The following is a 16,358-nucleotide window of genomic DNA, read 5'->3' on the forward strand; positions in this document are numbered from 1 at the left end:
TCACAAAACTTGAACAAGCAGACCAGAGTTTAACCCTGCAGACAGTTACAGAGGAGTGTCAAAGAATGGTAAACTTGCGACAGGACATAAAAAAAATTGAAGCGAAGGATTTCTCACAAGTACAGGCATGTTGACTGGGAAGGAATAAATAAAAAAGAATGTTAGGACCAAGCCCATGCTATGGATGTGGAGGCCTATATTTCAGGAAGGACTGTCCTTTCAAAACACAGAAATGTTACAGTTGCCAAAAAATAGGACACAAGAGCTCACATTACAGAGCAAAGTTAGGAAGGTCGAACATAAAAAATTCTAAAGTTTTCTCAATGAAAAGTAAAAATGACACCAAAAAGGAGAAATTTGTACATGTAAAAGTAATGTTACACAAATATAAAGACGATAATATGAAGGCAGTGGTTCATGCCTCACATTCTCTGATAGGGGCAGAGAAAAATTATAGCCAAACAGAGAAAGAAGCTCTTGTGATTATTTTTGCCATGAAGAAATTTTACAGATTTTTGCACATTAGAAGTTTTAGACTACAAACTGATCACTGACCGTTATTATCAATTTTGGGGTCAAAGAAAGGCATTCCTACCCATACTGCAAATATATTGCAGCATTGGGTGACGATATTGTTGAATTACGATTTTAAGATGGAGTACATTCTTTCTAAGAATTAGACTAATCACGAAGAATGCAGAATCACTGGAAGATATGCATTACAGTCAGAGAAGGAAATTAAAAACATTGTGTAATGTCATTCAGGAGCTGCCAGTGACTGTACAAAATATAAAAAGTAAATCAGCAGAGGACAAATACATCATGAAATTGAAGGAAACCTTGAAAAATAAACAAAAGAGAAACATGAATGCAAACCATTTTTCACTCTGCGACGATGTTTTAATGTACATACAAAGAGTGGTAGTACCAACTGCACTATAGAAACGTGTATTACATGAATTTCATAGTGGACACCCAGAGATGTCAAGAATGAAAGCTTTGATGAAGAGTTATGTATTTTGGCCAACAATGGACCGGGACATTGAAACTTGGTGAAATCATGTTGAGGTTGTGCACTAGCAGCCAAGGCACCACCGGTGAAATTCCAGTCGTGGCCTAAGACTTGTAGTCTGTGGTCCAGGGTACATATAGATTATGCTGGACCAGTGAATGGTACGTACTACTTAATCATTGTTGATAGCTTTACCAAGTGGCCAGAAGTATGTAGGTGAAGTCATTCAACCTTGAAGGCAATAATAAAGTTCCTGCATGAACTTTTTTGCTCGATACAGTGTTCCGGACACCATAGTATTGGACAGTGGAACACAATTTACAGGATACAAATTCAAAAATGTCTGCAAAATGCATGCAATCAAGTACATTTTTACCCCGCCCTACCACCCAAGATCAAATGGGCAAGCCGAACGATTCATAGACACTTTTAAGCAAGCACTAAAAAAAAGTAAGGAATGAGTTAAATGACAAAGTGCTAACTCAGTTCTTAAGGGTGTACAGAATAACACCCTATCCAAATGCCAGTTCAGGCAAGTTGAATGCAGAGCTAATGTTTGCTTGGAAGATAGAATCTATCTTTGACAAATTGTTGCCAAAGAAAAAAATGTATAAAGAAAATACAAAAAATTCAACAAATCATTTTGATGTGGGAAACAAAGTCCATTTCAAAATATATAAGAATGGTAAAGAAGTTTGGGAGGATGGTATAGTGATGAGAGCATAAACGACACCTAAATCAATTAAAAACTAGACATACGGAAGAAAGGAAGGAAATTCCAATGGAAGTGTTTTACAACATGTTCGATGTGCCAGAACCAAAAGAAATTGAGCCTAGAAGGAGCAGTAATAGAAAACGTAAACAGACTGAACATTTAGAAATAATTCCTAAGTAGAAAAGGTATTGAATTCCCTAAGGAATCAAAATCTCAAAAAAGGAGAAGTGTTGGAAAGAAAAAAAATAATAAAAATAAAATAAAATAAATTTCATTTCCTACAGAAGTCGAAATCTCAAAAAGAGAGATGTTGTGGCAAGAGTCACAACACCCTCTACAAGAATAGACTGACCAAATGACTACAAATAGTAGCTGTCTGAGTGAGACACAATAGGCATTAATCACAGGAAGTTGTAAGGTGTCGTTTTGGTAGTTTGTCGGAATACTGTTTGTTGGTTTGTGTATAATTCATGGAGAGTTTGTTGGATTGTTACGTTGTTGTTACCCTGCTTTGTTATATATTTTATTGTATTACATGGTTATAGTTTAAAAGTACCATCATAACAATTGGTGATACAACAGTTACATCCCCTAATTGTTTATACTACCAATGTCTCACTTCCTCCCTCCACTTTCATTCTTTGTTCTCATTTTCAGCTACTCCTATCTTCTATTCCCCTTTGCCACTCCTTCGGTCAAGCTTAACATCTCACATATCTGCTACCATTCATAGCACCTTCACTTGTCCACCACCATGCCCACTCACTAGATACCCCTGATGTACCTCTACTATATCTCTTTCCCCTTCTATGCCTTGCTCATTATCTCCTACCCTTTGAACTATCATCCCTAAGCCACTCCTATCTCTCTCTTCCATACTGATATTTCCCATCAAGCCACACCTCCACCCTTGTTCATTATTCTCTATATTCACCTCTACCCCTACATCTAACCATCTGTTATTATCCCCTTCTGACCCACTACCCATATCATCTCTTGTTTCCTGAGAGTTTTGCTCTGACAACCCATTACTACCATCTTACCTTTTCCGCTAGTACAACTTCCTACTTTTATATAAATGCAGGGTATAAATGTATCTTTTCCATAGTTAGACACTTCTGCTTGATTCTAGCATAAAATCTCTTCTCCACCCTCTCAAATACTCCCCCATTTAATCAAAGGGGGATTTCCCTTTCCCCTGTTTTCTCTTTTCTTGTTCTTTCCTGTTTCACAAGTTACTTGGTAACCCCACAAATGCTATGGCATGAGAAATGCACCCAGTAGACACTGTGAACATGGAGCATGATGCAACCTTACAGCTCACCAAATTCTGTCAAATCATCCAATCCATGCCAGCATGGAAAACACACGTTAAATGATGATGATGATCATCATCATTATGATGATGGTGTAATTTAAATGAAATTTAGGAGCTATTTCTAGTAGATGACTTGTATAAAGGCTCCTTTGACCTGTCTTTCAGTTTTTGAACTTACGTATATTACCTTGGGATTAAAACCTTCTAAATTATTTTGGAGCATGACTACAGGATCCTTTTTGGAATTAATCAATTAGTATGAATTATGGTGTGCAGTTAATTAATATGTCCTATTGCTATGTAATATTTCTCATTGTTGATGTCGCTCAGCCCCAAAGCAAACCTATGATGAAAGGCATTCAAGTTGTAATTATACCCATCTTTTTCCAGATACAGCATATTTACAACTACATTATTCTGTCTTTTTATAAAATAGACAGGTGTGATTTGAGACTGATTTCATTGCTATTTTCAATAGGCCAAGTGCCCAGTTAGTATTGCTGTGTGTGGTACAAAATTATAGTATTGCTGTGTGTTATCCAAAATTAGAGTATTACTCAAAAAATTTATCTAATTTCAGATTCAATTACTGTCAAAGAAAAATCGTAAGTTCAAGGAGCGATAGAATTATTTCCTTCACACTCTTGTGGTACAATGAAAATTCATGCAATATAACAGTTTATGAGGGTGAGTACACCATATGTTACAACTCATATTTATTTTCTACACATACAATGATGTTGCAGCTGACCAAGTCAGTGAAGTGTTGAACAAATGATTGAAAGTTTGATAGCTGATACTTTGTCACCAGTATACTTAATTCTTTCTTGCACAGAGTACTAAGTTCTATGCATAAACACAACTTAAAACTAAGGGGTCAAGAACTCTATAGATTTTCAATAGAATTCAGAGCCAGCACTATAACTTACAATGTTTCATAAATTAATGCATCTATGTGAACAATGTGATTGAAGATAGAAAAAAAAAAAAGTAATGGGTGTATATGCATATTTTAAAAGTTATTGTTCTTTCATATATGTTTTATCTTTAACTTGTTTCAGTCATTAGACTGCGACAATGCTGGGGTAGCACCTTGAAGAATTTTTAGTCGAATGAATCAATTCCAGTACTTATTATTTTTAAGCCTGATACTTATTGTATTGGTATCTTTTGCTGAACCGCTAAGTTACAGAGATGTAAACACACCAACACTGGTTGTCAATTGGTGGTGGGGGACAAACACAGACACAAAAACACACATACTTACATATGTCAGGCTTCTTTCAGTTTCTGCCTACCAAATCCACTCACAATGCTTTGGTTGGCCCAAGGCTATAGTAGAAGACACTTGCCTGATGTTTCATGCAGTGGGACTGAACCCAGAACCATGTGGTTGTGAAGCCAGCATCTTACCACACAGCCATGTAAACAACTTACAGTTACAAGTGCTACCACTTGAAAGCTCTCCATACCAGATACCAGCAGGCTTATAGGGTTATCAGAAGAGAATATGTGCCATTTCAGGGCCTTCCTCTGGACAGCATTATTGTGCACCACCCCACTCATTAAGATGAGACCTCACTTGCTAAATCAACTGGTTCAATCAATATTCTTCTAGCCATTGCACATTGTCTCTTTTTAACCAAATCCAGTAGCTTGCCTTCTCCAGTGTAGCCTGGATATCTTAGCTCTCTGCCCCCTCCATTATCCCAGCTCTTCATCACTTACATCATACTCTTTCTCTCTCCCAGATTACCTCTAATGCCTCTCAACACTTTCTCTTGCTGTTATCCCACTGCTTACCTTTCTTTACACCTCTAAGATACTCTCCAGCCTTTCTTTCCTTCCCTGCACTCGCCTATAGTTTACCCCTAATCCTATTTCTTCCTATCCTCTCTCTACTGCCTTCCCTTTTTTGATCCCTCTAATGTCTCACCATCAAAAATGCTTTCACAGCATTCACATTCTGCTTTTCTCCTTCTCCCTATCTCCATTGTACTCACCCACTGCTCCCTCATGCTCTTTTACATTTCTGTTCACTACACTTTCTCCAGAGCTTCTCTGTATGCATTAACATACTAAGAAATTGAAAATAATAAAATATAAAATACACAACCACACCCACATAGTTGTATATTCTTGTTCTCATTAATCTACATACACAGAGATAAACATTAGTGCAAACTTAAACATATGTATGTATACACAAGTATAAACACAATATATAACTAAATATGTACCAAAACGCATACATATACATAATATAAAAATATAAAAAGATATGCACATACAGATAAATGTACAAACAGGGAAACATACATATATATATACCTATAGAGGCATATATATATATATATATACATGTAAAACACACACACACACACACACATACATTACTGCAAAGATACACTCTTATATTGATAGTTGAAAGGCACCTATAGAGGCACATTCAACTACACACATACATATCCATAGACACAAATATGTATATTGATACATAAATATGCATGTATCAATAAACTAGAAACTAGAACTATGGAGAACATCTAGCAAATAGCTAACTCCATCCACCAGAGTATTTAAAGTAACAGCAGACTACCCTAGCATGGAACCCTGATTATAGGCTACAGGTCTTAGACATGGAACTCTGGCTGGAAATGAAGAATAATAAAGTCCATGTGGTGTTATGGGCTGTGATGAGCTATGTGTTGTTGGTGGAGAGAGATGAAGCAAACGGAAGTGAAGCTGGACCGGAAGGGCCAGGCCGGAAGTCGGATACACGCGGTCGAAGGTCAGCACGTGTGGGGGGGGGGGCAGTCAGAAGACAGACAGCTTACGAGGAAGACATGTTTTGATCTGGAGCGATCGTTTACTCCGCCGCGGTCGACGAAGTAAGGTCTTAACGTTTCATTCTGTCCTTTTGCTTCTTGTTATCTTTTTCCTCCATCACACCACAAGCTATTTCGGCCCATAACAAAAAAAAAAAAAAAAAATTATGAGTGTAGTCCGGATTTCGAGCGATGTGATTAAACCATTTTGCGGTGACATGGACGTGGTCGTGTGGCTAAAAAAGATGAAGCTGGTCGCGAAGCTCCACGGGATAGGCGACTTAGCAAGCTTTTTACCGCTGTACTTAGCTGGCCCGGCGTTGGCGCTATTCTTAGAGATGGAAGAGAGGGACCAACTTAGCGCGGAAAAAATAGAAATCCGCTTGATGGAGGCCTTCGCAGAAGGAATGTTTGAAGCGTACGCTCGCCTGGGGAGAGCAAAGTGGACTGGCGAACAGGTCGACGTGTTTGCCAACGAACTTAGGAGATTGGCTAAACTGACGGGGTACGAGGGAGAATCGCTAGATCGGACGGTTAAGTTGGCGTTTGTGACTGGTTTTCCTGACCACATGTCGGTCAAATTGCAGAAACTGCCGGACGTGAACGCCATGCCCATGGCGGATATAATAACGAGAGCCCGCATGTTAGTTTCATGTTGTAGATCGATGCGGTTGGCAGCAACTGCAACAGCAAAAGGTGGCCGACCAAGGAGTAGCGGAGAGGGGTCGAACAAGGAACGTGTGCGACCGCTCAAAGGACAGTGTTTCCAGTGTCAGGGCCCGCACATGGTGCGAGACTGCAAGTTACCCAAGCCTGAGGTCATTTGCTACCCTTGTCGAGAAACGGGACATATAGCCAGCGCATGTCTGCAGGGAAATGGTCTAAGAGTGACTACTGCACCAGTGGTCATCCCTTTGGATCAATAGAGGCGCGTTTTTTGCTACCCGTTGTTGAGGTGCTGGTGGAGGGGAAGATGTCGCGAGCCCTCGTGGACACAGGCTGTACAACGACCCTGATGACTCCGGGAGTGGTAGAGACGTGGAGTGGAGAAAGCAGTGTGAGGGCAGTCGACGGAAGAGAGGTACGCTGTGAAGGCATTACTGACGTGCAGATTGAGGTGCAGGGAACAAAGCTGACGCTGCAAGCAATTGTAGTTGGCCACTTGGTGGATGAGATTGACGTGGTGATGGGAATGGATGCAATCACCCGTTTAGGAGGTGTCACTGTCAACGAGTGAAACCGTGTATGGCGACACCCTGCGTTGGTGAGAACCGCGAAGAAAACTTTGCCACGCACACCATTGAAGACCAGGATTTTCGTGCCGCCTTCGATGGCCAGAGGTGGACAGTGGAGTGGCACTGGAGGGGAGAGCCCCCGACGTTAAAAAATAAAGTGGGCTGTTACCAGCATACTTTGAAAGGAGATGCCAGAAGCGAGTTCGAGAGTGAGGTGGAGCGGTGGATTAAGGAGGGCATATTGATCCCTTCGGAAGAAGTAGAGAGCGGAGTCCTGCCGCTGATGGCGGTGGTACAGCCCACAAAGCATAAGGTCAGACCAGTGCTTGACTTCCGAGAGCTGAATGACCACATATCATGTCATACAGGCGGCGAGGCCACAGATGTCTGCGAAGACACCTTGCGAGAATGGAGGCAGATGACAGGGGCCTCCACGATCGTCGATTTGAAGTCGGCATACCTGCAGGTGCATGTGGCTGAGAGACTGTGGAAGCATCAGCTTGTCAGGTATAAGGGCCAGACATACTGTTTGACCAGGCTGGGGTTTGGGATAAATTCGGCGCCAAAAATTATGGCAACAATTCTCAAGGCCATCCTGGGAAAGGTGGACAGACTAAAAAGGGTCACCAATTCGTACATCGATGACATCCTTGTGGATGAAACCATAATGCCAGCAACGGAGGTCATAGGTCACCTGAAGAATTTCGGACTGGTCGCCAAGCCACCAGAGGCCATGGAGGGAGGCGCTGCACTGGGCCTCAAGCTACGGAGAGACAAGGCCGGTGCGTTGGTGTTTCGGCGTGGGAACGAGATCCCCGAACTGGGCACCAGCGTGAGTAGACGGGAACTGTTCTCGGTGTGTGGGAAGCTGGTGGGACACTACCCGGTTGCAGGATGGCTCCGGATAGCATGTAGCTTCATCAAGAGACGAGCCGAAGGAGCAAAGTGGAATGACAGAGTAGGGGAGAAAACGACCGACATGATGCAGGAAGTCTTAGTCAGAGTGAGAGCAGAGGATCCAGTGAGGGGCAGTTGGTATGTTCCCAAATCAAAGAGCGGGATCGTTTGGTGTGACGCCAGTAGCATCGCAATAGGGATTGTCTTAGAAATGGGAGGCACCGTGGTGGAAGATGCAGCCTGGCTCAGGAAGATGGATGACTGCAACCATATCAATGTGGCGGAGTTGGATGCCGTGCTGAAGGGGGTGAACCTGGCCTTGAAGTGGGGGCTGTGCACCATCGAAATTAGAACCGATTCGGCCACTGTACTTGGTTGGGTGACGGCAGTCATCACCAATGAGCGGAGGGTGTGAACCAAAGGGGCCGCGGAGATGCTGGTAAAGCGCCGATTGGGAATATTGCATGAGCTAACCGCTGAGTTCGATCTGAAGCTGAGCGTAATTTTTGTGCCTTCCGAAAAGAACAGGGCAGATGTCCTAACCAGGGTAAAGCTAGCCTAGTTGCAGGTGCCAGAGGATGTGGAGCAGGCTGTGGCTGCAGTATGCTGTCTGAGTGACTCGGAGTTGAGGAGATTGCATACCATGCATCACATGGGAGTGGACAGGACATTGTTCCTAGCCAGGAAAGTCGACTCCGAGGTAACGAGGCGGAGCGTGCAGAGAGTGGTTAGCAGCTGTGACAGGTGCCAGTCTATTGACCCTGCTCCGGGCGTACATGAGGCGGGAAGTATTCCAGTGGACCACAACTGGAAACGACTGGCAGTGGACGTAACACACTACCGGCAGGGGACGTACCTCTCAATGGTTGACTGCGGACCGGGGAGGATGGCCATATGGAGGGAGATGAAGACGGGGACTGCAGAGGAAATCACGGGAGTATTAAATGGGATATTCCTGGAACGAGGCCCTGTGGATGAGCTGCTGCTGGATAATGGCACTGCATTTCGCTCGGAGGTGCTGAAAGAAATGCTTGACGGGTGGCAGGTCAGCCGCTTCTTCAGGGCGGCATACCGGCCAAGTGGAAATGGAGTGGTGGAAAGGCATCATCGTACCATCAAGACCATGGCAGAGAGGGGCCACATTTCGCCAATCGAGGCCGTAAGTTGAATGAGACGGATGGGGCAAACCAAACAACATTCCAGTGGCTCTTATTTTTGTGGGTGCTAGGGCCCAGCATATAGATGCGGTCCTTAAACCCACTATGCTAGTACCTTATTGTAATAGGGCATGTGGTGTCAAAGATTTATTGACTTGAAGATAAGTCTGAGACCCTCTTGCTAACACCCTTCACTAGGTTCTTGAATATGACAGGAGTGGTGGAAGGAGGCTGTGTTGATGTATTGCATACCAAACAGCCTCTTGTTTGGTATGCAGTAGGGCCTGTGTGTACTGCAGCCCAAGTCTAGAGTGACATCTAGGCAGTCCACAGTGGTGAGGTTGGTCTCAATAGTTATTTTGAGTCCCATGGAGCCTAGGGCACTAATCAGGTCCTTTCTAAGCATATCAAGTGTGTGCCCATTGGCTCCTCTAGAGATGGCCAGAGAATCATCTGTGTAGAGACTGAAGAGGACTGAAGGGAACTTCTTTCCTAAAGTGTCCACGATCGTAGGCTCCCATCTCCACACCGAAGGGACCCTTGCGGTCAAATTGCTTGACCCATGTCGAATCTTTATTAAGCAGCACCATTCTCCTGACTTGCATGATGACATCTATATCTCTATCGCTAATGTTTGTGAAGCCCTTAGTGAAGGTAAGTGCCTTGATCAGCAACCATTTCAATACGGACGGGTAAAATTCGACTATGTCAAATTGTGTGAACCTTGCTCTGTCCCTCCCCTGGTTGGCATTAAATCATGAAGTCACCTCTTTAGTGGTGCACAATAGGGAGAGGCCAAATGCTCTCCCTATGTCACTGTTGATCTTCCTCAGTACATGTTTGCTTGCTTGACCAATCTCAGATTTGGCCAGGTTGATCAGGTACCATTTAGGGTTAGAGGCAAAGTTTGGTTTGTGGTCTTTAATTGTGATAAAGGCATTTCTTTTGGCTAAAATTTTTACTCTATCAGCTACACCTTAGCTAATTGCTATCTGTTTAGCTTCACTATTAATGTTGTTGCATGTGTTTGGGGAAGCATGCCTATATTATGTGTTATGCAATTGTCTAAAACACTGCCATAAGTATATGCCTCTATCTTATATATGTTTTTAGTCTTGTCCAAGAAGAGTAAGGACCTGTCAGAGTTTTTTTAGTTGTATGTCTGTACAGAGTTTGCAGTGAAAATGGGAAGAGGGCTTATGGAATCTTAGCTTGAGAATGATGCCCTGTAGGTCCATTTCGAAGGTTTCATGTGTGGGAACCTCCTAGACTTGGCCTCAGAGGGTGGCATGCCTTGGTCATGGAAATATGCCTTCCACCCCATCCACTGTATGAGGTCTATCGTTTTCTCTAGCAGCATTTTTGCATAGACCCCTTTGGACAGTGCTGGAATATTCTTCGTGGAGTAACCAATGTCATAATGTTCCATGTTGTCTGAGAGTTTGTGGCAGTTGTGAATATGTAGAAGTCTGAGGCATCAGTGCAGCGTTCAAACATAAACCATGGGGCAGCTTTCATAAGACACTCTGTGTCCAGGTCACAGGATGGATCGTCAGTGTATCATATATCCAAAAAAGAAGCACACTCTAAAGCATAGAGCCATAATGTATTTATATGCAGTTAAGTATATGTCCAGTCATAGAGTAACCAAGCAATCCAACCCCGAGGGTTCCTATGATGTGACGATGGAAACCTATGACAGCACCGACATATGTGACCTCATTAGACTATACATTCTCGACACATTAGGAAAGAAGTTCCCTTCAGTCCTTTTCAGTCTCTACAGAGATGATACTCTGGCCCTCTAGAGGAACCAATGGGCACACACTTGATAGACGGTATCAACCGCTGGGTAGGCTTGGGAAATGCTGGTTTATCTGAGAAAGAAGAAAAGGACCGACCAGGTTGGTAACCTGAGCGGAGTCTGAAGAGCTCATGGTTATATCAGAGAGAACTATAGAAGAATTATAGGATTAATAGTTGTTATTAAAAGACAAAGGTGCTTTCCTAGCTGCTAGGATAATGTCAATGTCTGACAGAGAGAAAGGTACAAGTTTCCTTGCTAAGATATTGGCCTTATTTAATAGATATGAGGATATGGAAGCATAATAGCTTCAAATATTGAACTGAAGGAAGTGAGAGAGAGTGTAACCAAGTGATGACATCACCAGTACTGTTCCAATGGTTGGTCAATTATGCATTTGCTAATATGACCCAAATCTAGTACACACACACACATACATACATATATACATACACACACACACACACATATATATATATATATATATATATATATATATATATATATTTAATCTTCAATCTTTAAATTGTTTCAATGACTTTTTTTATAATGTAATTAGGATAAACGGACTATTCATAAAAAAAAAATGCTACTGAAACAGTTGTTGTGAATCTTTAAACTCTACTTGCATTTATTTATATATATATATATATATATATATATATATATATATATATACCCCTTCATATAGATGGCCCTGCTCGGTCTGTACAAAAGGCGTAGGTAGAAACTCCATAAGATGTACCCAGTGTAAGCTATGGACACATAAGAGGTGCAGCAATATCAAAGGAAGGCTAACTAGCAAGATAGTTTTTGTATGTGGCAGATGCTCAGGAGCAATAAACACTGAAAATGTGCAGAAAACAACCTTTACCACACTCCAGGGAGAAAAACTAGAAATAGTTGATAGCTTCCACTACCTAGGTGACCAAGTTTGTAGTGAGGGAGGGTGCACTGAAAGTGTAGCTGTTAGAATAAGAATAGCCTGGGCAAAGTTTAGAGAGCTCTTACCTCTGCTGGTGACAAAGGGCCTCTCACTCAGAGTAAAAGGTAGATTTTATGACGCATGTGTATGAACAGCCATGCTACATGGCAGTGAAACATGGGCCGTGACTGCTGAGGACATGCGTAAGCTTGCAAGAAACAAAGCCAGTATACTCCGATGGAGTAAGTGTGCATACTCGACAGAGTGTAAGTATCTTGAGAGAAAAGTTATACTTAAGAAGCATCAGTTGTGGTGTGCAAGAGAGACGATTGCGCTGGTATGGACATGCGGCAAGAATGGATGAGGATAGTTGTGTGAAAAAGTGCCACACCCTAGCAGTTGAGGGAACCTGTGGAAGAGGTAGACCCAGGAAGACCTGGGATGAGGTGGTGAAGCACGACCTTCGAACTTTAGGCCTCACGGAGGCAATGACCAGTGACCGGGACCTTTGGAAATATGCAGTATGTGAGAAGACCTGGCAAGGCAAGTGAGAGCATAATCTGTGATCTCTGTCAGAAGTGTAGCCAGCTCACTAATCCGTATCTTTACTTCATTGGACACTAAAAACCCTGCTTGCGAAAACCTGTTGAGGCAAGTGAATTTGGAATTTGAAATTTGAAATCTGAAATCGAAATTGAACCGAATCCGATGACTGGCACCCATGCCAACCTCTCCTTCATTGGACACTAAACGCTGCTTGTGAAGATCTGTTGGGGCAAGTGAAATCGTAATTGAACCATACTCGATGACTGGTCACTGCACCAGTGGAGCACTAACAGCACTGTTGAGCGTGTTCATTTCCAGAGCAGCTGTCTGGCTTCCATGCTAGTGGCCCGTAAATGGCACCATTAGAGCGTAATCGTTACCAGCGTTGCCTTCTAGCACTTGTGCTGGTGGCATGTTAGAAAATCATTCGAGCGAGGTCGTTGCCAGTGCCGCTGGACTGGCTCCCGTGCAGGTGGCACGTAAAAAACACCTTTTTGAGCTTGGCCATTGCCAGTACCGTGTGACTGGCCCTTGTGCCAGTGGCACATAAAAGCACCCACTACACTCTCGGAGTGGTTGGCGTTAGGAAGGGCATCCAGCTGTAGAAACTCTGCCAGATCAGATTGGAGCCTGGTTTCATCCTTCTGGCTTGCCAGTCCTCAGTCAAATCGTCCAACCCATGCTAGCATGGAAAGCGGACGTTAAACGATGATGATATATATATAGGAGCAGACATGGCTTTGTGGTAAGAAGCTCACTTCCCAACCACATGGTTCTGGGTTTAGTCACACTGCATGGCATCTTGGGCAAGTGTCTTTACAATAGCCTTGGGCTGACTGAAGCCTTGTGAATATATTTGATAGAAGGAAGCTGAAAGAAGCCTGTCGTGTATATATATATATATATAACAATTTAGTTAGGTATTCAATAACCACCTAAGGGATATTAAATATCTGAAGAATTTACTGGGTGTTTTTACCTATATCAATAACAATGTTAGGAACTATCACTCTTAACAAATAGGTAAATAAATAAAATAAACGTAGTTTATCAGTATAAATATAAATTAGAAATAGAAACCAAAACAATAAATTGAACATTTAAATAATTTAATCATTAAATGATAAATTCAATTCAATTTTATTATTTTATACAAACAAATGATACATTTCATAAATCACAGCTGTTTCAACACCAGTAATAAAAACAAGATTTTTCAAGAATAATAAAATATCGTTTAGATATAATGCAGTTTCATCAGATAGACATATCTTCTTAAATATCTCACGAAAAAAAGATAATAAAATAAAATAAAATAAAATTGAATTTATCATTTAATGATTAAATTATTTAATTGTTCAATTTATTGGTTTCCATTTCTAATTTATATAAATATATATATATATATATATATATATATATATATATATATATATATATATATATATATATATATATATATATATGTGTGTGTGTGTGTGTGTGTGTGTGTGTGTGTGTGTGTGAGTACAAAAAAAGGGTTTTGTATGATCGTGTATAGAGGAATATATTATTTTATTTAAAAGAGTTCCAACTCTGTCTGTTTTTATGTTTTTTATCTATATTCTTGTAAAATTTATATGGGATATAGAATATGGAATATATAATATATAATATAAAAAAAGATGGATGGTACAATGAAATGAAGTGTTGAATGTCTTATTGAATATATGGAATATGTCTTATTGAATATATGAAATATTGAGTGTTCAATATAAAGGATTAAATATATAAATATATAAAGGCGAATACGTATTTTCTATACCTTGTGGTATTTCATCATGGCCGGTATGACAGACTGTAACAGACTGTAATAGACTGGCTGGTTTTCTGTCTTTTATACCTATTCCTTTGGACAGCAGCAGTATGTGTTTGGCTATTTTTAGAGTTGATGCCAAGTTTATTTTTAGAAATGATGACATTTGATAGAATTTTTGTGTTTTGGTTATAGGGATAAGATTTTTGAACCCCAGTAGGTGTTTGGCTATTTTTAGAAATGATGATATTTGAGAGATTTTTTGTGTTTTAGTTATAGGGATAAGATTTTTAAACCCCAAGTAGGATAAATTTAATCATTGTTTGTTAAGAGTAGATTTGAATTTCTTAATAAAGTCCTTTTCTTTGCATTTTCTCTCAATTTCATAGTTGGAACTCTTTTAAATAAAATAATATATATATATATATATATATATATATATATATATATATATATATATATATATATATATATATATATATATATATACATATATATATACATATATATATATATATATATATATATATATATATATATATATATATATATATACACACACTCACATGTATGTATATATGAATTAGTGTACGCTTTTATACACAAAAGAGGTGACCTTTAACAGGACACCTTATATGCTGGAAAAGGTAGTTAAGGTGTAAGGTATAAAAACGTACACTAATTTATAGGAAAAATATGTTGTCTATTGACTTTATTATGCATGCTGGCCACCGGTAGAATATTTCTCTAAATTTTCTACCATTATTATTATTATATATATATATATATATATATATATATATATATATATATATATATATTTATAAAAAAGAAGTTTGAAAACGCCAATATATAAAAAATGAATTTTAATTAAAAAATTTTGTCAGAGATATTTTTAACATGTTTCGGTTCTTGTAAAAACGAACCTTATCAAAAACACATATTTTAAAAAATGAAATTAAATGAAGAGTTCATAATTGTTCCTTACTGGTGTCAATAGTCCACGTGGGGGCATTTTTTGTTGGTTGTAGTAGTAGTAGTAGTGACCCTGTTGGTAATGGTAAATAGCAGTGACCTCTGTCCGTGTCAGTAGTTAATTGGTTGTAGTGGTATGGGTGGAAGCAGCACAAGCAGCAGCAGCAGCAGTAGTAGTGACCTACTACTAAGCAGTACCTACCATTTGACTCATGCCACCCTAGGCACACGAGAATGAACATCCCTTTCTGTTTAGCCAAAAGGATTTGCACCATAGTATCAGACACAAACACCCGACACACACGTCTCCAGGAACTCAGAGCTACACTAAAAAATAGGAATTATCCACAACCCCTAATAGACAATGCAATCCAACGAACACTTAAACTGAATATAGAAGACCTGAGACAACCAAAACCAAAAGGGGATGAAAAATTAAAAACCCTACCCTACATCTCTACACACAACACACTTAACAACGAGGCCTTCAATACCATACTCCAAAACACAGCCCTACTCAAGGGAGACCCAAGGATGAATCAAATCCTCCAAACACACACCATCATAAAAAGCAAACGACAGCCAAAATCCTTAAAGAAGATTTTAACACAGGCTAAACTGCACCCAATAATAACCACAAAACCAACAGTCAAAAAGTGTGGAAGGCCAAACTGCGGGATTTGTACCATCTTAGTAGAAGGTTCGGAATACACATTAGAACAAGGCCATCATTTCATCATCAGAAAAAACTTCATTTGTGCATCGGAAAACCTAATTTATGTAATAACATGCGCAGGATGCAATAAGCAATATATAGGCCATACAAAAAAACAGCCTACGAAAAAGGATGGCATTACATAAATCCCAAATCAGGAATCCTGAATACAGAAAAATACCTGTCAGCGACCACATAGACAGATGTACACCGAATAAAAATCCAAGGTTTACGACCTTCCTACTTTACCAATTCAATTACAACACAACTTTCACCCAACGTCAAAACAAAGAGCTTCATTTTACTAGAAAATTCGGGCCAAGTTTAAACACCCTGAGCCAGTAACATTAACATCATATATTAGTTATTACGGTCACTACTACTACTACTACTATTAAGGTCACTACTAACAATCACTGCTACTACTATCACTACT

At 40.2% G+C, this 16,358-nt stretch overlaps 1 protein-coding gene and 1 pseudogene across 5 annotated transcripts in view; both read left to right on the forward strand.

The window, feature by feature from the left end:
• The window catches only part of LOC106877781 (uncharacterized), a 248,611-nt gene that overhangs the window by 156,722 nt on the left and 75,531 nt on the right, over positions 1-16,358 (forward strand). For all 5 annotated transcript variants that reach the window (XM_052967253.2, XM_052967252.2, XM_052967255.2 and 2 more), the window contains one exon: positions 3,626-3,732. In XM_052967253.2, coding sequence (XP_052823213.1) covers positions 3,626-3,732 — 107 coding nt within the window. The remainder of the gene's footprint in view (positions 1-3,625; positions 3,733-16,358) is intronic.
• LOC149136146 (uncharacterized) lies at positions 7,119-9,205 on the forward strand (annotated as a pseudogene).

This window comes from Octopus bimaculoides, chromosome 4 (genome assembly GCF_046866305.1).
Source record: "Octopus bimaculoides isolate indiv1 chromosome 4, ASM4686630v1, whole genome shotgun sequence".
NCBI lineage: Eukaryota > Metazoa > Mollusca > Cephalopoda > Octopoda > Octopodidae > Octopus > Octopus bimaculoides.